The 27515-nt window shown below is 35.9% G+C and overlaps 1 protein-coding gene across 1 annotated transcript in view; it reads left to right on the forward strand.

Moving 5' to 3' along the window:
- GFRAL (GDNF family receptor alpha like) overlaps window positions 1–26064 on the forward strand; it is a 58551-nt gene extending 32487 nt beyond the window's left edge. Inside the window, exons 8-10 of the mRNA XM_045542217.1 lie at window positions 23349–23444; window positions 23534–23606; window positions 25986–26064. Of these exons, the coding sequence (XP_045398173.1) occupies window positions 23349–23444; window positions 23534–23606; window positions 25986–26058 (242 nt within the window). The 3' untranslated portion in view covers window positions 26059–26064. The remainder of the gene's footprint in view (window positions 1–23348; window positions 23445–23533; window positions 23607–25985) is intronic.
- Window positions 26065–27515: the final 1451 nt, after the last annotated feature.

Below are 27515 nucleotides of genomic sequence, written 5' to 3' on the forward strand. Positions count from 1 at the left end.
ATAGTAACAATATGTTGGAAGGCTTCAAATCATCTTTGAATATGGCTATTATATATGCCCAAGAACAAAGCATAAAAAATAATGACTTATGTGTAATAGTTTATTTGGGAATATGTAAAGAAGGAGGATCAATAGTACAAAGAGGTGGTATTAAAGTGTTGTCTTCTAATTCAGGTAACTGGGGTTTGCTCCTTTGGGGATCTTCCAAGATGCTTTGTGAAATGCATTGCAAAACTGTCTTCACAAAAGAAGAAAGGGAAAGCATTTAACCTTTGGATACTGTCCCTCACATCTCTGGGGTGGCCCATGAGCCTTGATTCCCTGGAACTTCCATATTGTGTGTGCATGAATGCTGAGTGGAGTCCCATGTACATTTCATGCTGCAGTGGCAGAATAGCAGTGGGAAGGAAAGAAACAGTGTATGGTGTGAGGTCCAAGATGAAGAACTGACAGGTTACCCTGCACAAGGATAGATTAGGCATTCTGGGAAGCATTTTGATAAGGAAGGAATTAAAATCCACATCCAGAGTAGATATAAATTCCAGTAGGAAGGCATCATTCATTGCTTTCTTCAAGGAAAAGGGTGTTTGTATCATCAATTTCCATTAACCTGCCAAAGTAAGGGCTCAGTCAGGTCTCTGCCGCTGTTGGGAGGGCTGCCATTCAGCGTTGGCAGAACCTTGATCAATCAGCCACCGGGAGAGGGAATCCATTCTGTTGGGCCCATGCATAGCTGCTATCCCTCCCACCATAGCTAATCTCTTCATGCTCATCGTGTAAGCATGGGGTGGCAGAAGAAAGTGCCTGGCTGGCCTCCACTGGATAAATCACTAGTTTATCTCATTATGGAGGGCCTTGTCTGTGGTAGATACTGCCTGCTAGGCATTAACCTGGGATATAAAAACTGCTCACTTTGTGCTACTACGATGGGTCCTTTTACATGTCTCTCTTATTTCCTTTTCTACAATCTTCCAAGTTTATTCTTTTCATCCCTCTGACCAAATAATTTACCACTGACCATGAGTCTTACTTCTAGCTACTTCTCTCAACATACAAAGTCAACAGTCAAGAGCACTGCTCACATTCTGCCTGTAGGAAGGATTTCCTTTTACCACTGTCATCTAGAGCTACCTCTGAGTGGGTGTGTAGTGGGAGAGCTGTCCATTACAGCAAGCACTGATATTCTGAGCTCACCCTCCTGGGAACAAATGACTTAATGGAACTGATAATACCCAGTAGGAGCTATATTTCAAATGGCAAATAGTTCTCCGCCACAGACAGCATGGCCTTGCTTCAGAACCCAAGAGGTCCATGCTGTAACTCTCCTGTTAGGCCTTGCCAGAGACTCCACATACCATCCAGAGAACTTGAATGAGATTAAGTATATAAAGTACCTGTAACATAGCAAATATTGTACACTTTTAAACACTCTTTATTTAAAACCTTTGTTTTGCTTCTGAATTCAGGACTGGACCATTGAGTTTCTTTTATTTGATGCCTTATGAAGACCATACAATATTTAGGGTTTATTGTTTATGTTTTATTTTTCCCCAAATTTATTTATTTTTTTAAAAAATTGACATATGACATTATATGAAGTTATAGTGTATAACATAATGTTTTGAAGTATATATATATTGTGGAATGGCTAAATCTAACTATTTTAATAATTAACAAATATATTAACTCATATATTTAACATTTTTTTGGTGAGAACACTTTATATCACTCTTAGCATTTTTCAAAAATATATCATTATTAACTATAATCACCATGCCCCACAATAGATCTCCTGAACTTATTCCTCCTGTCTAACTGTAACTGTGCATTTTTTGACTGAGGACTCCCCAACAACCCCAGCCTCTGGTAACCACTATTCTACTCTCTTCATCTATTAGATCAAGTTTTTTAGATCCCACATGTGTGTGGCATTTGTCTTTCTGTGCCTAGCTTACTTCACTTAACATAATGTCCTCCAGGTTTAACCATATTTTTGTAAATAACAGAATTTCCTTCTTTTTTGTGGTTGAATAGTATTCTATTGTGTATGTATACCTCATTTTCTTTATCTATTCATCCACTGATGGACTCTTAGGTAGGTTGATGCCGTATTTTGGCTATTGTGAATGGTGTTGCAGTAAACATGGAGTACAGATATCTCTTCAACATGCTGATTTCATTTACTTTGGATATATCCACTGCTGGATCATTTGGTAGTTTTATTTTTAATTTTTTGAGTAAACTACATACTGTTTTCCATAATGGCTGTAGTAATTTATGTTCTCACCAACAGTGTCCTAAGAGTTTCTATATTAAGTTTTTACTAAAGCCAGCTGGTTCCCCAACTCTATTGGTAAAAACGTTTCCATTATTAATGAAAAAACTGATAGTCACAAAGATAATCCCAAACTATTGAGCCGTATTAATGGACATTGAATTTTTGGTTCTTAAATATGACTTGTCCTCAAAAATATCTAGAGAATGTATTTAAAACATAGATATTTAACCCTAACCCCAGTAATTCTAACTCAGTAGGCCTGAGGTATAGCTCAGAAATCTGTGTTAAAAATATCACACAGATGGTTCTGATTTTCAACCAAGTTTGGGAACCACTGCTCTAATCCACATGTGGGAAAAACCCAGTCACCAGCTGTAGGTCTCAGAGCCCCTTTTCACTCACACTTCTTAGGGAATGAGAAACTTCTGTGCTCAGAAAGGCAAGACTAATAAGACTAATACCATACAGCTCTCAAGGTGGCCTGTGTCACCTCAGTACCCCAAAGCAACTGTTGGTACACATTAGCTACTCCAATTGTGAATGAATGAATGAATGAGTAAATGAATGAATGTCTACCATATCTCTATGGCAGCATTGTTCTTGAATACCATTGTTTTTCTTTTCCTTGTTAGACTTCTTCTAATAATACAGCTTCCCTATTAAGATACTCAATCCTTTATGTTTCCACTTAAGCTGGAATTTTTAATTCAAATATTTGTGCAAAGGAATCAGGAATTAACAAGACCAGGCTGCTACTGTTCACTTTAATAAAAACATTTCAAGCCTTATATTTTCCACCACTTTTCCTCTTTATAGATCTACTTTCAAAAACTCTGAGTAGTAGGAAAGTATTTTAAAGTTGATCCTTGAGTGGTGTTAACACTGTAAATAAGCAATTGATACTAACATATTTTTGCTCTTAAATGTGTGCTTCCCCTTAATGAACCGTGATGTGGATAGCTCTATCTGTTAATATAAGGATGACAGAAGACTGTTCCCAGTAGATTTGCAGAACCAGCTGGCTTTCGTGAAATATTATCATAAAAATTCCTAAAGATGTGTCTAGTCTTCGGAGAAGCTTAAGAAAAGAGCCCTTTTCTGGTTCCCTACAGAGCATAGAATTATTTTTCCTAGAGCTACAAAAAATGATGTTGGTATTTTAATGGAGACTGCATTGAATCTGTAAATCACTGTGGGTAGTATAGACATTTTAACAAAGTTGATTCTACCAATCCATGAGCATGATATGTTTTTCAATCTGTTTACATCCTCTGCAATTTCTTTCTTCAGTGTTTCATAGTTCTCCCTGTAGAGGTCTTTCACCTCCTTAGTTAAATACATGCCTAGCTATTTTATTTCTTTGTTCCTATTGTGAAAAGTATTGAGTCTTTGATGTGATTCTCAGCCTGACTATTGTTGGTGGAAAGGAATGCTAGACACTGAATAACCACAGCAACCTTCAGCAAGAAGAACAAATCGGGAGGCATCACTTTACCAGGCTTCAAGCTATACTACAAGGCTATAGTAACCAAAACAGCATGGTACTGACACAAGAACAGAGACCTAGACCAACGGATCAGAACAGAGAACCCAGATATAAAACCATCCTCATATTGCCATCTGACATTTGACAAAGGACACAAAAACATACACTGGGGAAAAGAATTCCTATTCAATAAATGGTGCTGAAAAAATTGGATAGCACATGTAGAAGAATGAAACAGGATCTGCACCTCTCACCACGCACAAAAATTAATTCATGATGGATAATAGACTTAAAGCTTAGGCATGAAACTATGAGAATTCTAGAAGAAGAGGTTAGAAAAACTCTTCTAGATATGGGCATAGGCTAAGAATTTATTAATATAAAAAAGGTGACAAAGGCAATTACAGCAACAGCAAAAATAAATGAGACCTGATTAAATTAAAAAGCATCTGCACAGCCAAGGAAACAATCAATAGAGCCAGTAGACAACCAACAGAATGGGAAAAAATATTTGCATGCTATACATCCAATAAAGGGCTAATAACCAGAATCTGCAAAGAACTCAAGAGAATCAGCAAGAAAACATCAAACAACCCCATTAAAAAGTGGGCAAAAGACATGAACAGAAGCTTTTCAAAAAAAGCTAGACTAATGGCCAATAAACATAAGGAAAAATGCTCAACATCTCTAATCATCAAGGAAATGCAAATCAAAATCACAATGAGATATCACCTAACTCCAGTGAGAATGGCTTATATCAAAAAGTCCCAAAACAACAGATGCTGGTGTGGATGCACAGAGAAAGGAACTGTTATACACTTTTGGTGGGACTGCAAACTAGTTCAAACTATGGAAAGTAGTATGGCGATACCTCAAAGAACAAAAGTAAACCTACCATTTGATCCAGCAATCCCACAACTGGGTATTTATCCAGCAGAAAAAAAAAGACATTTTATAAAAAAGACACTTTCACTAAAATGTTTACTGCCATACAATTCACAATCACAAAGATGTGGAAACAACCCAAGTGCCCATCATTACATGAGTTGATTAAGAAAATGTGGTATATCTATACCATGGAGTATTACTAAGCCATTAAAAAAATGGTGAACTAATACCTTTTGTAACAACCTGGGAGGAACTGGAGACCATCCTTTTAAGTGAAGTATCACAAGAATGGAAAAACAAAAACCACATGTACTCACTACTAAATTGGAACTAATAGATCAACACTCACGTGCACATAAGGCAGTAAAATTCAATGGAAATTAAACAGATGGGATTGGGGAGGTGGGGATGGGTAAATTCATACCTAACAGGTACAATGCACAGTATCTGAGTGATGGACACACTTATAACTTTGACTTAAACTGTACAAAAGAAATTCATGTAACTGAAACCTTTGTACCCCCATAATATTCTAAAATTTTAAAAAAAGAAAAGTGCCCTTCTGCCTTGTGCCTGTTTCTACCATTTAATTCCTTTTTTATAGCCATATATCTCACCCATCTGTCTATTGATGCCTCATCTTAGATATCAAGACTGTTATATTCATCTCACTTGTCTGCATTCAATGGATGGATGAATAATTTGGCTGCATTTCATCTTGCCTTACAACATTTCATCTGTCTATCCCCAGTGAGGGTCTGGATTTAAAAATAACATTCCATTAGTGAGCATTTTTATAGAAAGTACTTTAAACACACCCATTTATATATGGAGGTGCATAATACATAGTTTTATATATTTTTTTCTGAAGTGCATAAAATTTTAGACTTATTTTTAGTGGAATAATTTAAAGACTGTGCAAAATGGATTAATACAGGCTTAAACTCACTTTTGTAAATTCTCATTTTAGTTTTTATCATTATCTGATCAATGGCTGTCTGAGAAAAGATTATAGACTATAAATAAAACAGTGAGCTAAGTGAATTTTTAAAGACATTTCCACTGCAAAAGTCTTTCTCTCCCTCTCTTTCTCTCTCTGTGTCATACGCACACATATATGCATACACACACACACACACACACACACGCACACACACCACCTTCTATTTTAGCCAATTCATATAAGTTAGCATTTCAGGAGCTTTATGTTAAGTTTTGGCTTGAAATAAATCACTTCATCTAGCCAAAACCACTGACTTTTTCTTGGTTTCTACACAAAACTCTAATTCAAGTCCAGTTTCCTTCAAATTCAGTCCAGGTGCTAAAAAAGTCTCTTGGTTTTCCAAGGAACATTCAACAGAATTTCTCGACTCTATATTCATATTTATAACATAGCTTCTAAACAGTCCAGTATTTTGTATTTTCTGGATTAAAGTGGTTCCACAGTGAATTTGTAGTCCATCAAATTCATAGGCACTCAATTGTAAATGTATGTTTTTCCCCTTAGAAATCAGTGATTATTCTTTAAGGATCATGTTTTTTATTATTTGCATTATTTTGAATTCTTTAGAGAACAGACATGTGTGTTTTAAGTTAGCAATAAAAAGAATAATACAAACCATTTCTTTAAAATTCATTTAGGTTACCATCAAATGTAAAAATTCAGATTCATGGTAAATTTTGTAACTATTGACTTTCATGCTATTTACTTGATAGATAGAATTTTAGATATTTCCTTGGATTTGGTCCAGGGATAAATCAATGTATTTAACCTTCATTAGCCTTCAAATCTAAAATATATAACAAGGCCTCTTCTTCCACTCTCTTTCTTCTTCAGCCTAACTCTTAAATTTTGATTAAAAACAGTGATGAGCAACAATGCCTCTGATTGTCAAGTGTCATGTTTGGAAATGTTAATAGACCTTATTAAATAGCACAGCCTTAGATAGGCAAGATAGCACCAATATATGTCAGTGCAAACGAATTTTCCATCATTTAAAAAATAAGTAACTGTAAACAAGTTATTTGCTCTCTCTTTGCCTCAATTTCCAGACTGTGAAATAGAAATTATAATAAACATTCCTAACCTAGAATGTTGATGCAAAGATTGCATCAGTAAAGAAGTATCTGAAGTGTAGCAAAATTCAGTAAATATTAACTCTTACTGTAGATTCTGAGGGATTTGAAAAAAATCACACAAATCTATGATTTTTGCATGATAATTATGATGTCAAACAGTTGATGTGGGAAGACAATAATTTCTGGAAGATCTAAAGTGTCATATATTCTCAGGATAACTAAATTCTTTTTTTTTTTTTTTTTTTGAGACAGAGTCTCATTCTGTGGCCCTGGGTAGAGTGTAGTGGTGTCATCAGAGTTCACTGCAGTCTCAAACTGCTGGGCACAAGCAATCCTCTTTCCTCAGCCTCCTGAGCAGCTGGGACAACAAGGGCATGCCACCATTCCTGGCTAATTTTTCTATTTTTTGTAGAGATGGAGTTTACTTACTTTTGCTTATACTGCTCTCAAACTCTTGAGCTCAAGTGATCCTCCTGCCTCGGTCTCCCAGAGTGCTAGGATTACAGGCGTGAGCCAACACACCCAACCTACTGACTTCTTAAGTATGGTCTTATCCTTGAATGATTTTAGAGTAGATGATCAGGTAGGGCACATGGTCTCAAATTATTGTGCATAATAATCACATGGTTTCTGGTTAAAATGCAGATTCTGATTCAGTAGGTCTGGGGTGGGTACTGAGAGCCGCATTTTTAACAACCAACTGGGTGAGGCTGATGCTGTTGGTCCAGGAATCACATTTTGAGTAGCAATGACCTAGACAGCTTAGCTTCATAAGGATTTTTTAAGAAAAAAGTTATATGTACTTCATATTATATACAGTCATGTGCCACATAACAATGTTTAGGTCAATGATGGACTGTGTATATAATGGTGGTCCCTTGAGATTGTAATACTGTAGTTTTACTGTACCTTTTCTGTTTACATAGACAAATACTTATCATAGTGTTACAGTTGCATACAGTATTCCGTATAGTAATATGCTCTTCAGGTTTACAGCCTAGGAGAAATAGCTATACCATTTAGCCTAGCTGTGTTGTAGGCTATACCATGTGGTTTGTGTAAGTACATTCTATGATGTTCACACAATGACAAAATCAGCTAATGATGCATTTCTCAGAAGGTATCCTGGTTGTTAAGTTATGCACGACTGCACACAATGCCATGTCTGCTATTGAGATATAGACCAACCTAATTGATATGATGCATTGTGACAATCTAGTAATGTTTTTCATGGACACTGGGTATATCAGTGTTGTGAAAGAGTTCAAGCAGATGTCCTTAAAATTTTCTAAAATTCTCCTTGCGATAGTGGCTTAGGGCCATGCATCTCAAACTTTAGCTACATTGAAATCACATGAAGGGCTTCTAAAGCACATGTGATTGGATCCCCACCCTCAGAGTCTCTCATTCAATAAGCCTGAGGTGAAACTTGGGCATTTGCATGTATAACAAGTTCCTAGGTGATGCTGAGACTGCTTGTCCGGGTACCAACTTTAGGAACCACTGGCTTAGAGTATTCATTGATTCTTTCCTGAAAATCAGCCAAAGTCTGGCCATGTTCTCTTACTTGAATCATCAATATAGAACATACTACTGTACTTCTATAGGAAGAGCTTCAATGTTAGTTTCTTTGAGATACCATCCCTAATATCATGAGTGTTAAATGTTTTGAAATTTATTTACCAAGTCAATGGAACAAAAGATATTGTAAACTCCCATTTATCCCTACACAATAATACATCCTCAGACTCAACAGGAAGAGAGGCACTGGTTTTGATTAAAGAATAGTGAGGTGATGCCTGTTTTCTATTAAGTATAAATTATTACTATATCCCAGATGCATTAGTACCAAGACTGTCATGTTATAAACATGAAAAAGTAGACTTGGATCACTGGAAGAATTCTTATTGGCCCCGCAATCTTATTGTCCACATTGATAACAACTGATTGGACGGATAAAAGTCAAGAGCCAGAAAACATCTGAACAGTGTCATCACTTAATTTTCAGCATACAACACACAATGTTCAGAAAGTCATGCAGAATGTGTGCTTCACACCGAGTGAAATTAGGCTTATAGGTAAAGAACAACCAATAGGTGGGGTGGCGGCGGGGAAATCAGATAGACAAGGTTACTTTTTTGAACATCCAGTGTGAAACCTGGATGTATTTGACTAAGTCATATTTTTCATGGTAACGTTGGCAACTTTAGAAGACACTTTGGTCCTGGCAGTTGGAATTTGTCTCGGAACTTTGCAGATAGAAAAATCTCAGGCCCTAAGTTTATTCTAGATTTGCTTACCTTTCTCAAAATAATAGCAAGTAAGTAAGACTCAGCTACCAGGCTGGACTCTGTGGAATGTTCCAACTTCTTTGATGGTGGACCCAGGACCATCTTAGAGGGATTAGTCTTTAGAATAGAGAGGTGGAGGCTGTAGATGAGGTTTACCTGTGCAATTGGCTTTAAATTTGATGTCACTTCTGATGGGAAGCAATGACTATCAGGTGTGGATGCTTTTCAATCACACTATTGCCTGCTTCAAAGACTCTGCAGAAAGAGTGAATTACTAATGGCTAGAAGCAGATCTTTAAAATATTGTGTTAATATTACTACTGTCAGGATCTGAAAAAACGCTTGAAAATAATCATACCATTTGACCAACAGCAAGGAAAGTTTTTGTGTTATCTCAATATTATGAAATGACATGGAGAAACCTGAAGCTATAAAAGATATAATATCTTTAAAATGGAGGTTTAATAAACATCTAAAGATATTGGTTTCCCTTTTAAAACTACATCCTGACTATGAATGCTACATGATTAGTCTTTTATTAACTCTAGGTCCTGAGACCTAATGGAATGCTTACTATGTGTCACACGCTATTCTACTCATTGTATATGCCCTTATTAATTCAACTTACACAAGCAATATGTTAAGTGGGTGCTCTTTCTTTTACCAAAAAAAGACAATAGAGTCAGAATTTAGACAAAGCAGCTTTTGGCACCAGAAGCTGTGATTTTAGCCACCATCATATACTGCTCTCACCTAATGATACAAAATTTATAATTGTCAGTTAAGTATAAATGTTACATCTCCCAGGGGGCGCATATGTATATAAAAAGAGACTCTTTGAAAGTGTGTCAATGGGAGACAATTTGGTGAAATAAAAAAGAACAAAAGTCGAGGAAACAAGTTCTATTCATAACTCTACCTGGTGATATAGGGGAATCAGTTGTCCTCTCCCTAGACCTAAGATTTCTCACATATTAAATTCTGGTAATGGTTTCACAGAAATAGATGATATTTGGTATTAGATGTGCCGTAATATTCTTGGGTTAGGCATCTGAGGTTACATTTGAGGCCAGTACATTTTAGCAAACTTCTATACTGCCTGTGTATAGGGCCACCTCGGGGGTGATTTTTTTTTTTTTTTAATGCCAAAAAGACCAGTAGTCTGCCAATAACTTTCCCTTCCTAAGATTACACTAAAATTTAAAGAAAGCCTGTATTATTTCTTTTTTTGCCCTTGGAAAAAATACTCATTCTTTTAGAGATCTAAACTGAGATTTGGAGTAAAAGGGTTTTCTCTAGCTCTAGATTACCTTCTGTTGCTTTGTTTTTCAAATTCTAAACGGCTTATAAATAATGTGTCCCAGTCTCACTAAACAATCATAAGACATGTTTCTTTGCTTCTACCACTTATGTGTTTAAATCTATAAAACTGCATATTTTTTTAGCAAGGAGCACAATGATTCCTACCTAAGAACACTCAAAATATGATGTGGAACAAATACAATATGTTGGCCATTATTTGCCACTTTGTGCAGGCACTATTATATATGTGTGTGAGTTTAAGTGAACGTGAGTGTGTCTGTTGGCTTTTGTTTTTGTAAGTACATATGTATAGGAAATCATTATCTGTTTTAATTTGGGTAATCTAAAACCAGATTACAGAGAGACACCCAGCTTCCTGGGATCTCTCTGAAGATTTGACTAAGAGGAGGATCATATCTGACTCCACTTTCCACCTTTGTTGGCTAAGATTTCAATCAGGTACTCTAAGGAATTAACTGATAGGTTTCTCTTAGGACCTTTCAAAATTCAAAACTCCCTCAAGAGAAGAGACATGGGGGGATAGCCCTTAAAGATGTAGCCCATTCCAAAGGAGACAAATGCTGGCTTTAGTTTCACAACTAGCTTTTCTTGCTCACAAAAGTTCCCAATAAAACCCAGCTGGTTCAAATTTTGTCTGCAGACCTGAAACCCAGCAAATTTGGCTTGGCTTCCTATTTTGCAGAAAATGCTTCACACTGCTGTAATCTGGAAATATTGAAGTGTACAAACCCTGAACAGAAACAACAGGAGAACAGCTGTCTCCTACCTTGACTTTCCCCCAACTCTACCCTTAAAGGCTTAGGTGTTGTTAAGGGAGGGGGGAAAGTCTGCCACTGAACGTGGAATGCTGTGTGAATCATCCTTGACTACCTTTGTTGTTTGCTCTAAGCTAAAAAAGAAAGATTTAAAGAGTTGCCATTGATGAGTGAGACAACTCATATTTTGGCATTAGTAGACAAGAAAAAGAGCATTTAAGATGATGGAGGGAAATAGAACAACAAAACAATCCTGTTACAATTTGAACAATAACAAGCTTCATTATGTGAAAGCGTAGGGTTATCTTTTCCGTTTTCCACCCTTATGCTTTCGTTGGCTTCATACAATCCCCTGTTGCCTATAATTGGGGATGGAGTTAGTGCCAAGGCAGCATAAAACAAGCAGTCTTTCCTTTATACTTTCTGTGCATCATGCTTGTGTATATGAACTCATAAAAGTCATTTATTATGAGCATGTGTATTCCTGGCTTAAAGAGCCAAGTATTCTTGTGACAACAATATAATGGCATCAGATGTATTCCCATAAAAAAACATATGTGGGCACTTAATAGTTACTGCCACGGCACCTACAAGCTGGGATATCATCTTAATGGGAGACTCCTTAGAAAAAAAGCATGTTTGGTACTTAGACAAATAAAGTACTTTAGATGAGATAGGTGAGCAATGAGCAGAGATTTGTCAAGAATCTATTGATGGTGGCAACACTTCATCTTCCATAAGTATCAGATTTTCTCAAATCATCTGCTAGTGTTCTTTTCCTGGGTTCACGGAAATCCTTGACAGCATTGCAAACATCAGTAAATATTCTCTTGGGCTAAAAGTTGCAAGAATGCTCTAAGATCACATTTATATCTTGTAAACCATAACAATGGACACAACATAATTTTTATTCTTCTCACTCATTACTCTTTGGAAAGCATCTATCTATTTAGGGCATGTGGTGCAAATTACAGTAAACAAATTAGTTTTCAAACTAGATAAAAGAATACAGGATGGATGAAAGTGTTTCTTGGCACATGGGAGCCCTTAGTGATGTTTTGGGAGTGTGCCTCTGTGATGGAGACTATTCCCCTTTCTGTTGGCTTCTGCCTTAAGGTGGAATGGTTTCCTCTACTTAGCACTGAGTCTGGGGATGGAGCTTTCCCAACCACCAGAATGCTTCACATTTGTCGTAACTCTGGGACTGATGTTGTACCATTGCATTAGCACCTGAGCCAGATGGTCAGATCCTCACTATGGACACTACATGACAAGTGCGTTGCACACCCTCTGGGGAATGGTCATGCTTGAAGGTGCAGACCCGGGGAGGTGGGGGGGGGAGGGGATGGAGGTATTACTACATGATGAGTGCCAGGCGCACTGTCTGGAGAATGAGAATGGACGCACTTGGGACTCTGACTTGGGGGGATGGGCGGGACATGGACAATGTATATGACCTGAACTTATGTACCCCCATGATGAGCTGAAATAAAAAAACAAAAAAAACAAAAAAAACAACTCAGTTGGCAAAAAGAGATCAGAGCACACTAGTTCCTGAGTGTGTGTCTACATTAGTTGGGAGTCAAGGCAATCTGAAGGGAAGGAAACCACATACATCATAGTTTTTTCAGGGCTTTTTCAAAGGGTGACTTATCTTTATGACACACTGCTGTGTGTCACTGGGGTCTGTGTAGGAAAAGATGTTGCTCTTGATATTTTAAGTTTCCAGGCCAGCCATGATTCAGTACCTGCATCTCTATTCACCCACTCTTTCTAGTGTAAGACAGTCTAAAACTTACAATGGTATTTTGTTTAAAGTACATATGGTAGTTATTACATTGAAAATGTACACTAAGCATATGTCTACAACCCTAATAACTACTTCCAACACTTCTGCACGGCTGCTTCGACTCAGTCAATTTCTCTCACTGTTCTTTGGCCCAAACTACCATTCCAGCACCCCTACCCTAAAATGGAAATACTGTTGCTTTTAATTGTTTTTGTTCTTTTAATACTGCCAGGTAGCTGAAAGGGAACTTTTGAGGTGGTAACATCTCTTACTGATCCAAAACTTTTTTTTTCGATTTGTAAAACAGGCTTAGCAGTTACCATCCCTCTATCTGGTTATTCTCTACCAACTGCTGATTTTTAAAAGGTCTTTATCTATTAAACATAACTCTCATTAAGAGTTATGTCCCCTCTCATTAAGAACTTCCATTCCAGCAGCCTAACATGATGTGGTTTACCATCTGATTTCTCTCTTTCACTCCCAAAATTATATGTTTTCCACTCTCACCAATGGTCTCCATCCTGACTGTACACTGAAAGTGTCTAGAGGGCTTTATGAATTATGAATGTCCAGTACATTTTCTCCACTTCTTTCTTGACCTATTAAATCAAAACCTACAGAGATAGAACCCAGGAATATTTCATTTTAAATGATCTCATGATTTCATTTTAAATGATTTCATTTTGAATAAACTGATTGTAAACACTAGCAAAGCATACTTTGCTAATTAAAAAAAATCATAGCTTCTACTGTATGTCTACTGCTGCAAGATACTTTACATATCTTGCCTCATTTAATCCTCACAATAAACCAATGTATTATTATTCTAACTTAGAATAGAAAACTGGGACACAGAAGAGTTAAGCAAAAGAAAGAAAAAGGAAAAAATACTCCAGGCCATACATTTAGGAAATTTTGGAGCAGGGTCTTGAACCATGGCTTGAAATCAAAGGTTGGCCCATTCCCACAATATTCCTCCTCACTACACTCTGTTGTCTATATGTACTAGTATCCTGTTTTTACTTCTAATTCTCCCTATGTCTTTGTGAGTTTATGTAAAGTGACAAAACAGCTGGAAAATTTGTATTGACAAAAGTACTAATATCTAGTACTGTAATACAACCGTAAAATGTTTATAAATACAAGTAATGTGGCACTAGTTGATGGAGTGTAATTCAAATCTTGGTAGATATAATGATGCAGCATTTCATACTTATTTTTGAGAATAAGGTGAACTGGAAATTAACACCAATGCATGATACACAAGGAGAGACTGCAATGAATACCTAGCTCACTGCCCCGTGTTTCTCAAAAGAGAAGGGAAAACATTCCTATTCCCAATGTGGTGGGAATATTCTTCAAGCCTCTTCCAAAGTCTCTCAAAGTTCACTCCTCTCCTTTCTCATCTTTGTTTAAAGTCTTTCCCCATATTTCTTCTCCTTCCACCTACAATTCAATTGACAGATATATATATATATATATATGTATATATATGAAAGGAAAAAAAAAGAAAAAGCTAATATTTATTAAGCACCAACCATCTAACTACAATTTTCATTTATGATATATTCTTACCTCTGAATTAGTCGGCTTTTGCTAGGATACACAATAATATACAATTACCAAATTTCAGTGGCTTACAAAAAATAAAGCAATTGATTTTTAGACCACGTGGCATGTAGGCAGCTGGGGGTTGTCTGCCGAGGTTCTGCTTCCCTTGACTCAGGCTAAAGGCACAGCCTATTTGGAACTGTCATTTTCATGGCAAAGAGATTCAGACAGGCACCAGAATCACTCTTAAGGTTATGCTTGAACCTAATAGACATCATTTCTGGTCACATTTTTGACTAATGCAAATCAAGGTCAAGCCCAATGTCAGCGAGTCAGTAAACACACACTCCTGCAGAAAGTGGTGCTTGAACTCACAGGGCATTGTGTGGTGGATGTATAATTCTTCACAGTGAAAGAGGAGTGAATCTTTGTGAAAAATAACACAATCTATCTCAATTCCCTTTCTGTGTGTGAGAAGCATAGGTGAAGAGGTTGAATTAACTGTCCAAGGATGGATGACTCATTTGAGATTGTAGTTGAGTTCCTTCAGATTTCACAGCCAGTGTTCTTTCCTCTGCATGGCCATGTTGGAGAGTGGGGAGACGAACTTTTAGTTGTCTCCTCTATTGCTTTGTCATCCTTCACCCCAAATCTTTTGTAAAATGTCCTGTCATCTCAAGGACCTAAGAGTGATCTTTGATTTAGCCGTCTTCATTTTAGCTATCAAATAAAACTCTAAATTATCTAATACTTGATATAACTTGTTGATCACTTAATGTGTGCCAAGCACTGTTCCAAGCTCTCTTCACATATTCTCTTATTTAATTTTTAACCATAATTTTATGGTAGCTATTATCCCATTTTAAAGATGAGGGAAGAGTCTTAATAAAGTGCCTAAAATGACAGAACTGGGGTGAGGAGGCAGAGCCAGTTTTTAATTCATATCTGATTCTAACGTTTGTGCTGCTATCATTCTGCGTCATTCTGATTTCCAACTAAAATCTCTTTGTTTTAAATATATCCTTACACATTCTTTCTTCTCTACTCCAGCTTTTACTGCCTATTTTCAGTTTTTATCTTCTCATGGCTAAACTTCTGCTGTAGCTTCCTGGTTAGATTTCACCCAACGAAACATCCGACACACCATGACTAATTCTTAAACTCTGCCTTAATTATGTCATTTCTGTGTGCAAAAGGCATCCATTGTTCTCCATCGTTCCTGCTTTCATCCTTCTCACATCTAAGCTCCTTTATTGGATTTCCAAGGACACCCAGAGTGCAAATTAGTTTTATTTCTCACCATTCCTCAAATGTATATTTTTCTACTGATTGTCCTTTGTTCATTCTATCTCACTTTATTCACATTATTCCCCTACCTGGGAACTGGATTGAGAACTTCCTGAGATCAGGGCCATGCATCAATCCAAGACTATATTGCCATGTTGACTGTCATGGTACTAGCTTTGAAGTAGGAAGCCACTACTTAACTGGACAATCTGTACATGGGTCCAGATATGCTAGTTTCTATCACATGATCCTGTGGATGTTTACAGGTGACTGAAAATAAATTATCCATGAACTCATTTTGGTTCTGCTGGAAGGGTCTCCTAAGTAGACAGCAGACTCAAAATTCTCCATATCCCATGGGTACATGCTGAGAAATTGAAGAATGTCAGATTAACTGGCGGGGAAAGTGAGACTAATGTTGCATCACACCAGCCTCCCTAAGGGGCAATAGGAAAAACATTTGAAAGGCCAGGCATCTCTCAAACCACAGAGTGAAAAATTTGCTCAGCTTCCAGAAATAGAGAACGAGAGGAATCATGGTGCCGGGTACTTCCATGTATGTGTTTAGGATTATAAATTAGTGCTTACATTCATGGACACACAATATTGTCAGTGTGTTGTTCTCTTCTTAGTCCATTGACTAAGTAAAAATAAAGACCTTCAATAAACATTTTATGTCTGCCCAAAATATATAAATGCTTGTCATTTCATCACATATACCCGTATTTTCCAAATTATTTTTCATGGATTCTCAGATATATCCCCTGGAGAAAAAAAAATTTAGATAGTGGTGCTACTAAATTATATCATAAACTGGAAAACACTTGCAGCAAAAAATACATATAATTTATTTTGTCCAAAGTCATTTACTTATAGGGTCTTTTATTTGCCTAATGCATAAAAGTATTCTACAGAATAGTGTTCTATGGCATACAGTTTAGAAAACTCTGCTTCTTCTAAAAACTTTGAATTTACTGTGCCTTCCTGAAATCAAATTTCTGAAATAGAAAATGACAGATGGTTCTACTTCAGTAAAATAACCTGGGAAGATCTTTCCAAGTAGATGGTCTTTAGGCAGACGCCTGAAGGAAGAGAAGGAGTCTGCTCCAGAAGGAGGCAATGGCAAGTGCCAAGAGCTCCAGCAATAAAGAAAATACTTAGTGTGTTTGAGAAACTAAAAGGAAGGAAGGAAGGGAGGGAGGGAAGGAGGGAGGGAAGAAGGCTCTTGGTGGCTGGAATAAAATGAGCAGAGACAAGAGGACACATATTGAAGAGATTGGTAGGGCTTAGATCATGCAGGACTTTCTAGACATTACATAGTCTTTAGGTTTCCACTTAAGTTCCGTGGGAGGACATATAAAGATTTTAAGTAGGTGAGGCATGATTTGCATTTTTAATAGGTCACCCTGATTGCTTTTGATTGGAAACTGGCCGGGGTGAAAATAGGAAAAATGTTGAGGTTATTGGGTTATCTGTTGGAACAGGTCCAGTGGAACATGATGATGGTTTCAGCTAGTTCAGTGGAGATGACAATGCAGAAGAATAGAATTAAAATACCTGTTTAGGTAAAATCAACAGGACTAATTGGCTAATGGGATACGTGATGGAAAGAAGGGGAAAATTCAAGGATAATTTCCAGATTATCTGAATGATATGGATAGGCTGTACCATTTACTGAGATGAGAAACAGTGAGATAAATTAGTTTAATAAGAGGAAGACTAAATTTAGTTTAGGACTTGTTTAATTTGTGATGGCTGTAAGATATATAAGTGAAGATACCAGGAAGGCAGTTGAATATAAATCTGTAGTTCACTTAAAATCATTGCAAAATTGAGTTCACTTGGTGAGATTATTAGATTTCTTATTAAAGGGGAGGGGCAAGACTGAATCTTGTAACACTCCACTGTTTAGAAGTTGAGGACAGCAGGAGGAGCCAATAAGGAAGAATAATTAAAATAGCCAGTTAGGCCTTAGGTGACCCTGAAAGAACAATTTCAATGGAATAGTGGAGCAAACACCTGTTTGGAAGGGTTGTAAAGTGAAATGAGGTGAGGAAGGGAGACAGTTATGTAGACAACTCTTTCAGGACAGTTGGATAATGAAGAATAGTCACAAAATGTAGCTGTGATATTGACACTTTAATGGAGTAGTGTGGGATTCTCTCAAGATAGCTAGAAAATGTATTACTGACAAAGGGACAGGAACTAGATGTAATAGGATGGTTTCTGAGCCATCACCCTTACAGTGGTCACTGAGTGGTGACTGCAAAGGCAACAAATCTGGTATATCCTTTTACCACATTTAACAATATTGAAAAAGCACATGTGCATCACATTTTCATCTCCCATGCCAGTCAATAGTAAATGCTCACTAAATACTTGTTGAAGAAAGATAAAAAAAGAAGGGAGAAAGGAAAGGAAGGGGGGGCCAGGGAGGGAAGAGAGTGAAAAATAATAAGAAAGGAATCCTTCTCTTTTCCTTGTTTTCCCTTCCATTCTCATTATAATTGTTCATTCTTTCTCATGGAGATCTCCAAGAGCTCTATTAGCCTAATATTAGTTTAATAGTAGTTTTAATCCTCAAAACAATCTTGCATACATAGGTATTACTGGTCTCATTTTACAAATACAAAAACCAAGGCTCAGAGAAATTCTCAAAGTTATTTATTCTTCTCAGATAACTCTAATGCAATGACCAAGATGAATACTTTTTGCCCATCAGTAAACAAACTTGACTGTTAGAATTAATCTCCAGGCAAAACAATTGCTTAACAAATGCTTATTGACTGGGTGACCATATGCACTTCAGCTGGGACACTGAATTTACATTTTAAGAAATGGTGAAAAATATGTGATTTATGTGAAGATACTCGACTAATGTCAGTTAAAGATAAGAAAGAACTAAACAGTAAATAACTGTACACTACACAGTGACAAATGTACTATTTCAAATGTGAAAGTTGCTAATACATACTGTTTGTCCATTGCATAATTGCACGGTCATGGCATTGTGATAGCCTTAGACAGACTTGGCGATTATTCTCAAGAAGGTTACTAAGGAGAATTAACAATACATTTCATACATTTATATTCGGTTTTCCCATGCAGATTTGCAAATTTATGTGCAGGGAAGAGTTACTGCAATTATACACTTTTTTTCCTACTTTAAAACTGACACAACTGACACAACTTTCTGGATTATCTCATCATTTCAAATAACCATGAAGACTCTCCTAAAGGTATCCCTTTCCTTTATTTTTTTCCTATTTCTCTTTCCCCTGGTGTTTTCAATCGGCCTATGAAAAAAATTATATAATTTAGTCAGGTAAAATTTTACACATTTTCAAAGGGTAGTAATTAGTGAATTATTCAATTTCAAATCAAGACATCAGAAATCTATCCCTTTATTTTTTTCCTATTTCTCTTTCCCCTGGTGTTTTCAATCGGCCTATGAAAAAAATTATATAATTTAGTCAGGTAAAATTTTACACATTTTCAAAGGGTAGTAATTAGTGAATTATTCAATTTCAAATCAAGACATCAGAAATCTATCTGGACAGTCAATGGTACTGTCACATATATTTTTTTCATTAAAAACATTCTATACATTAAAAACCTCCATATATGAAACATAGTTATGAAATTTATAAAATACAATGCAAATTATTTCCATTCTTATTGTATATTTATCTTCTTGTTATAAGCTCATTAGTGCTTGTAATAATATAATTCAAGGTAGAAATTACTGTTCAATTTTGGGAACTTTTTTTCCTACTAACCTCATTCCAGATACAAGCAGTTTTTTTCTCCCTAATTGACTCTTCTAAATTATGTTTTAATTAAAATGAAATGAAATAAATGTTTACAAATTTACAGTTTGTAATATGTTTAATTTCTATTTCAAATATTCTGACATTTATTTTTAAATCATTGTTTTGTCTTTGATCTACTACATCTTTTACAATACATTTACCATTTCATATAAATTATACAAAGCAGTTTTCAGTCCCCATCAGTTCTCAGCCAATATTGCATAAGAATTTTGGCAGTAAAAAAATAGAAATCATCTTAACTCTACAGCTCATTTGGAGAGAACACTATTTAAATTGTTCCTAATGCAAGGTTGAAATTAATCTTGATTTCCCATCAAATGTACAGGGATTTTACAATACAGTTCATAATAGCATTTAATTCCTCCAGGGTACAAGTTAAGATAAACAAGTCACTGACAGTGTTTATCTATAAATATAGCAGATGGTGTGGGACTGAGGTTAGTTATCAACTCTGCCTACTTTAATTTCATGGTTATAAAACACTATAAACCTCACTGTTTATAAAAGGTGGGGAAGAAACTCCAGTGGGCTTCAGTAGCCAAGAAACCCTCAGTAACATTAATCTCTCTAACTGATATTCGGTATCCTCCTAGGGTGCAATATTTAAGATTGTGGAGTGATTGCTAGACGCATTTAAATTTTCACTGGGATCATTAGCTAGCATTTCTGTCATTGATCTATTATAACTTTGTTAGTGAGTTCCATGTGAGTGAAATTTAGTGAATGAGCGGATTCTTTCTAAACTTTGCTAGGTGAATGTTTAACAATTACTTGAGACAGTTACATATGTAAAAGATAGCCTAATTCGTCAAAATAATACTTTTTTAATGCAAAGATGAATTGTGATACCTAACTAGACCAAATATACTTAGGGATAGAATTTCATAAAGGAAAACCATGGCATCATTTGAATAATTAATCAGCTAATGTATTTCATATACCATTACATTTAGGCAATTGTAAAAGAAGCAAAACCATTTACTCTTCCTATTCTCAATTGATTTAAATATAAAATTTCATTGTGATCATTTTTTTCATTAAAAATCTGTATGCTCAATTTGATTAAAGTTAATTCTTCCCAAAAGGACCACAATTACAAAAAACAATATTATTGGAAATTGCTCAAGTTTTCCATATCATCTTTATAGTGAATAACAAAATTTATTTTATAATCACAAAGGTTAAAAAAAAATTCACAAGCTCTTACCTTTATTACTTTTACATTCTGAAGAGGTTGATTTTCAGTTCCTAAGGAGAGGTTTCTTAAATAAATGATGAACCAATAGGCAAGTTGTGGACTAAAACTTCTTTAACTAAAAATCCCTTGTTTTAGAGCTCAAAATCCTTGAGAATGAGTTTTCTAATGACAAAATCCTCCTCAGTTACTTTTCTAGTCTTGTATTGGGTTGCTTCTTCCTGACCCACCCTGAGAGTTTTACCAGTGAAACTCCAATCTATCAGTCTACTGATTATTCCTAACATAGAGCTCAAAAATTTTGGCTTCCAAGGAGCCATCTTCTGAACAGCTGCAGCCCTGTGTGGAGACATGATTGAATGCAACCTTTGGTAATACAGTCATGCACCACATAAGGACATTTCGATCAACGACAGACCACACATTCAACAGTGGCCCAATAAGATTATAATACCATATTTTTTGCTGTACCTTTTCTATATTTAGATATACAAATACTTACTATTGTGTTACAACTGCCTACAGAATTCAATACAGTAACATTCTATACAGGTCTGTAGCCTAGGAAAAGTAGGATATACCGTATAGCCTAGATATATGGTAGCCTATACCATCTAGGTTTATGTAAGTACACACGATAATGTTCACACAAAAACCCAATTGCCTAACTATGCATTTCTCAGCACATACGCCACATTAAGGGATGCATGACTATATATCCTCTCATCTCCCTTCCTTTCTGCTCAGAGTCTGTTATCATCAGATATAACATCCCACTATTTGATACATTCATTTCTATAAACAACTGTCTGCTCATGCATAGATATCTAGGTCTCAAAATACACGAAACATCTATAACAAAGGACAGGAAAGCCTTTCTTAAGTGGAGCCTTTACTTCATTTTCCCTTTTTTTTCTTTTAATACTTCAAAGCTGACCTTAATCTTTGTCATCAAAAAAATTGTTATTAGATGATATAGAATCCCTTTTATTCTCCTGGAGAGAGTTGGAACCCATTCTATTAAGTGAAGTATCCCAAGAATGGAAAAACAAGCACCACATGTACTCACCAGCAAATTGGTTTCCCTGATCGTCACCTAAGTGGACATTTGGGAATAACACCAGTTGGGTGTCGGACTGAGGTGGGGGGTGGGGAGAGGGGATGGGGGTATAACTACATAATGAGTGCGATGCACACTGTCTGGGGAATGGACACGCTTGAAGCTCTGACTCTGGTGGATGGGCGGTACGTGGGCGATATATATAATGTGAACTTTTGTACCCCCATAATAAGCTGAAATTAAAAAAAAAAGACTAAATCAATTCTAAAAAAAAATATTGTTATTAGATAATTGCTATGTTTGACATTCATATTTGTGTCAAATTAAGTCAAAATTAGGCATGATTTCGCTTTAAAGTTATCAATAAAAATCCCCTAAAATAGGTCTATCAATTAATTTTAATTATTGCATCTTTTTGTCTTTAAATTGGGAAAGCCAGAAAAAAGACCATGTCCTCAAGGGGAAAGATTCCTTTTTAAAACCCGGCCAGTATAAAGCATGTTATCTAGAGTCGTGAGGCTGCTGGAAATTGGTGGGAGTGTGTTTCTCAGAAACATTTACAAGAAGCCTAGGACCTCAGAGTGACCAGGAGTAGCTCTGTAGTGGGGCAAAAACAGGTAACAACAGTAGAAAGTGAACTAGTTAAGGTGGGGGATGGGGGAAGAAGACGGGAGACAGGACACAGGAAATAAGCAAAGCTAGTTATTCCAGTGAAGAGACACACAGAGTATTTGGTTTAGGGACTCTCCTTTAGAGGACCCATATATACCGTGAGTGTTAGGGAAATGAGATCCTTAAAAGCACATTAAAACAATCACTCTTACAAAAAAAAGGATCTTTTTAAATAGCCTAATGGATGCCCTAAAATGACTTTCTTTTATTTTCCAAGTCTATATATAAGATGAGTTATCTTATAAAATGTCATCTTTTTTATAATCATGGTTTGCAGAGAAGAAGTTTCTATAGGGAAATTACCTGATTTAAAGTGGAAAACCACGGCCAAGCTTGATGGCAACCATGGCCGAGCTTGATGGCTCACGCCTGTAATCCTAGCACTCTGGGAAGCTGGGGCGGGCGGATCATTTGAGCTCAGGAGTTCGAGACCAGCCTGAGCAAGAGTGAGACTCTCGTCTCTACTAAAAATAGAAAGAAATTAGCTAGAAAACTAAAATTATATATATAAAAAAATTAGCCGGGCATGGTGGCGCATGCCTGTAGTCCCAGCTACTCGGGAGGCTGAGGCAGAGGATCACTTTAACCCAGGAGTTTGAGGTTGCTGTGAGCTAGGCTGACGCCACGGCACTCTAGCCACCAAGGCAACAAAGTGAGACTCTGTCTCAAAAAATAAATAAAGTGGAAAAACAAGCTGTTAAAATTTGTGTTCCTGCTTTCACCTAAATCTATCAAATTTATTAAAACAATGTCATAGAAATAACTTGCTGCCTTATAACACAAAACAAGTTACAACCCAGGGAATAAAAATAATGCATAATATTTAAATACTTTAATCTCATTCTTATTATTTTCTTTCAGATTATCCAACCCTGTCTAATGTCAAAGGCATTGCATTGTATAAAAGAAAACACGCAGGGGAAATCACATTAACTGGATTTCATTCCCCCTTCAATGGTCAGTTAAAAATCAAGCCTTTATAATATTTTTATTATGGGTTCCCTCTAAAACTCCAGTGACTTTTCTTCTTAATCTTTTGTTCCTAGGAGAAGTAATCTATGCTATCATGTGCATGACAGTCACCTGTGGAATCCTCCTTTTGGTTATGGTCAAACTGAGGTAACTGGACACAGCTCAGAGGGGAAGGGCTGGAGGGGAATCACTGAGCGCTGGTGAAGCACGTTTCACAATGGCTGAGTTTACCAAGGGCCTGAGAATGCAAGCTTCTCTGAGACGTACTAAATCACGTTTTATGTGGCATAAGTCTGTGAAACTGTTACTCTCAGTCTTCCTACGTAAGGGAAATGTGATCATAGGAGATTTTTTATGTTGCATTTTACAAGCACATATGCATTGTATGTTCCCTCCCATTAAACTGTTATCAATCATTTCCCCTGGATTTCCTACAAAGTCCAAATTGAACTTTGCTGTGTTGCTTATTCAAATCATTTGCAGCATTGAAAACCTTACATAACCAACCTATTGTACACTTCATACAGTTTATATTTACCTGAAGATTTAGTCTTCACTCTAATTTCTTATATGCTAATGAATTTTATTCATGCTTTAGTATACAATTATTGAAAGAGACATTTAAGAAGGCCTTACAGAGTACCCACTGAAAGACATCACCATTGCCTGACATTAATTTCCTCTTTCCAAACCTTCTCGGCTGCCTTCCTTGCTGGAATGCAGTAATGCTCCAGCAGGCACGTGAGACTTTAACCTTAGAGACACATTAATCTCTAGATTTCTAAGTGTCTAGGGTATAAAATTTTTCCATTTATTCAACATTTACAAGTAGATGTAAAACAGTATGCACTTGCTTACCTTTAACGTAAAAAAATTAACATCATATTTAAACATCAATCATGTTCATTTGCTTATTCATTTTACATAAGTGTATAATTTGAGTATCCTACATGTTTATGAAGAAATATATAAGTATGTATGCATGCATATGTACACACATATAAACTGAATTTTGCAGCAATATTGGGCCTACAGAAGAGCAGAAGCAGTAGATGTTTCTCCTATTTCATGACTTCTGACACCTAGAGAGAAAGACTGACTCAGTCTGCTATGCAACACATGAACACATATTGCTCCTCCAAAAATTTCAGACTTAAAGGCCTTGACAACCAGTCAAATAAAAGAAAAGACTGAAGTTGGGAGGTGTATGGCCATACCAAGGGGCTGGGTACATGATGAGTGTATACACTCTGCCTAAGGACACTCAAATTTATCTATTTTTAATGCAATGCCAGCTAAACAAAATGTATCTACTTGTTGGATCCAACCCCTCTAAACATTTAATTTGATGTTAACCAAAACCAGTACCAAAACAAACTGCTTTTCTCCAAGGCCTTAAAAGTTATATTTGTATGAGAAGATATTCCATGGGTTCCAAGATAAGATTTGAAGGCCAAATAAGTAGAGTCCCTTTCTAAGGGGAAAAAATAGCATTTGGAATTTATTAAACTTTCCTTTGTTTGGTTTAAAATATTTGAGAGCACTCATTAGTTACTGTGCCTGCCTAGATATTCCATGACAAACATGTTGTTTCAGAGAAACACAGATGGTCTTCTGGCCTAGCAAAAATCTTACTTTATTGGTTCTCAGTCTTTACTTCTTAACTACACATATAATGTATAAAGTTTACATCTGTCCGTTGGGCTTGTGAGGTTTTCCAGATTACTTTGTGCTATAGGTAAATAAGGTGTATGCTATTCCTAATTCCCTACATATCAGCTGTAACTCTGCCTCCTTTCTTGCCTGCTTAGAAGGCATATCCTTTTTCTGGACAGCGGCAGGAGTGTTACCATTATAAACAAAAATCTTGAACTTTTTCTAATATGTATTTTAAAACAAATTATTCATAAGTACATTACACCTACTTACAAATTATTTTCCATGCAATTTAAAATTGATCATTATGCGTAATCTGAAAGTTCCAGACCTAGGATTAGGGAAATGATGAAAGTCAAAGCCATCATGGGAAGAACAAAACAAAACAAAAGCGTCATCCACAACAAAACCTGTGTTACCTCACTTCTAGACATAAATAATGCTCCCTAACGAACGGCTGATTGCCATTGCAGGCATTGTTTACTGACCTAGTGGTCAGGTTTAATCCATGTGAATTTCATCTTCAGTAAAGATTAAGATATTTGCATTTGTTTCATGTTATGCTAAAGGCCAACAGCTCTAAATCTTCAAAGAAGTTTTCAGAGAAACAAATAATTAATAACTTAAGTGTTTGAGAAAAGAAAGGACTTTTTTTTTCTTTTAATGATTACTTGGAAATCACAGTTAAATGCATGACACCCTTTAGAAAGACTATAGAATATTTTACTATTGGAACTTTACATTCATGAAATTGATTATTTTTTTCCCTTCGGGCACAGGCTTCATCCAAAAATATAAACATTCACAAGCACAGTTGTAAAATCCTTAAATTGGCATATTGTTAACTTTTACTTCTACTTTTATATGTAGAACCTCCAGAATATCAAGTCAAACAAGAGATCCTTCACCAATCCAAATACATGGAGGACTTGTGATTCATTAAGAGTCGAAGATCATTAACAATCACTTTCTTTAAAACAAGTCTTTGCAGCCAGTCAACAGAATATCCTATCTCCCATGAAGAAGGAAAATGTTAAGATAGATTTAATAATATTGGATCATTAAGCATAATAATGTAAGGTATCATAATATGGCATGATAATGTTAGATTTATTTTTTCTTAAGAAATACACTTTGGTATCTTTTACAACATTGGTACAGAATTAATGTTTCCCTTGAAGGCAAAAAGTGTTATGCCAGGTTACATTTTACATGATTTACTCTAATAATGAATATGAACTTGTGTAATATTAATTAGTTGCAAGCATAATATGACATTTTAGAGTTAACTGGGTTTTTTCCTGATTAATTTTACAAATTCCCATTAACTTGACAAAAAGGAAATGCTAATAAAAATATATAGTATATTTATTTGTATGTTCTCATCTATTTTCAAATGACTAGTTTAAGCATTAGCATTGACTTTAAGTTCCTAAATATATTTGGTTAGATCATGAGCCTTAAAAATCAAAAGTGATATCTTGAATTTTTATAATTTGAATAGTGTCAAATTTTACTTTAACTTCATTTAATTCCCATGAAGATGGAAAGCAACTACATTGGCTGAAAAAAGTTAAAAATGTGCATTTCAATAATGATATATTTTATTTATGAATTTAATTTTTCTATGCTAATTATTATGAACTTCTGCAATAATACAGTAACAGCACGATTGTTACTTTTAGTTGCTATACTGTGACTTTTGGCCTGATTTGACATCAAAGTATAATTATGATTAGAAAATTGTAGAAAAGATGCATATTAGTTAAGTTTTTGAGACGTGTGTTTTTCAGTTGTCTACAATCATACTGGTACACATTGCTCAGAATAACCACGAGGCTGCATTCTGTGTAGTGGCACAGAGACACAAATATTCAATAATCTGATACTGTGCTAATAATTAGTCTCATAGTCGCAATTAAAGGTCAAATATTTTCTGCTTGTTTGGTCTCATTTCTACTGCTGTTCACTACATTTTGGAATAAAGTGTCTGTATTAAATTAAATTTGAAGTTAACATTTGCTTGTGTTTACTCAGAGTAATTGAAAAGCCATCCTTCATCTTTTAAAACAAGGAAGAATAATCTGATGAGTCACAGATGTCCCTCAAGGAGGTCTACATATTTCAGTGGCTGCACAGAGAGTTAACGGGAAGAGAACGTAGGGATTTCCAGCTCGAAATCGCTGCCATTTAATGTAGACTTGGTCATTTCTGGGAAAATGCAAACCGTTCTCTGGAAAACTCACGAAGGAAGTCAAGTTGCTTCTAGAAATAGGTTTGTGTTGAGCAGAAAAGGAGAGGGCAGAGTGTAAAATAGATGAAAACAGAATCTTATCTCCTAGGACAGCAAGAATGAGTAAGCAGAACTGCAGATGGAAGCAGCATCGAGCATTTCGGGAA

The sequence above is a fragment of the Lemur catta genome, chromosome 2 (genome assembly GCF_020740605.2).
Source record: "Lemur catta isolate mLemCat1 chromosome 2, mLemCat1.pri, whole genome shotgun sequence".
Taxonomy (NCBI): domain Eukaryota; kingdom Metazoa; phylum Chordata; class Mammalia; order Primates; family Lemuridae; genus Lemur; species Lemur catta.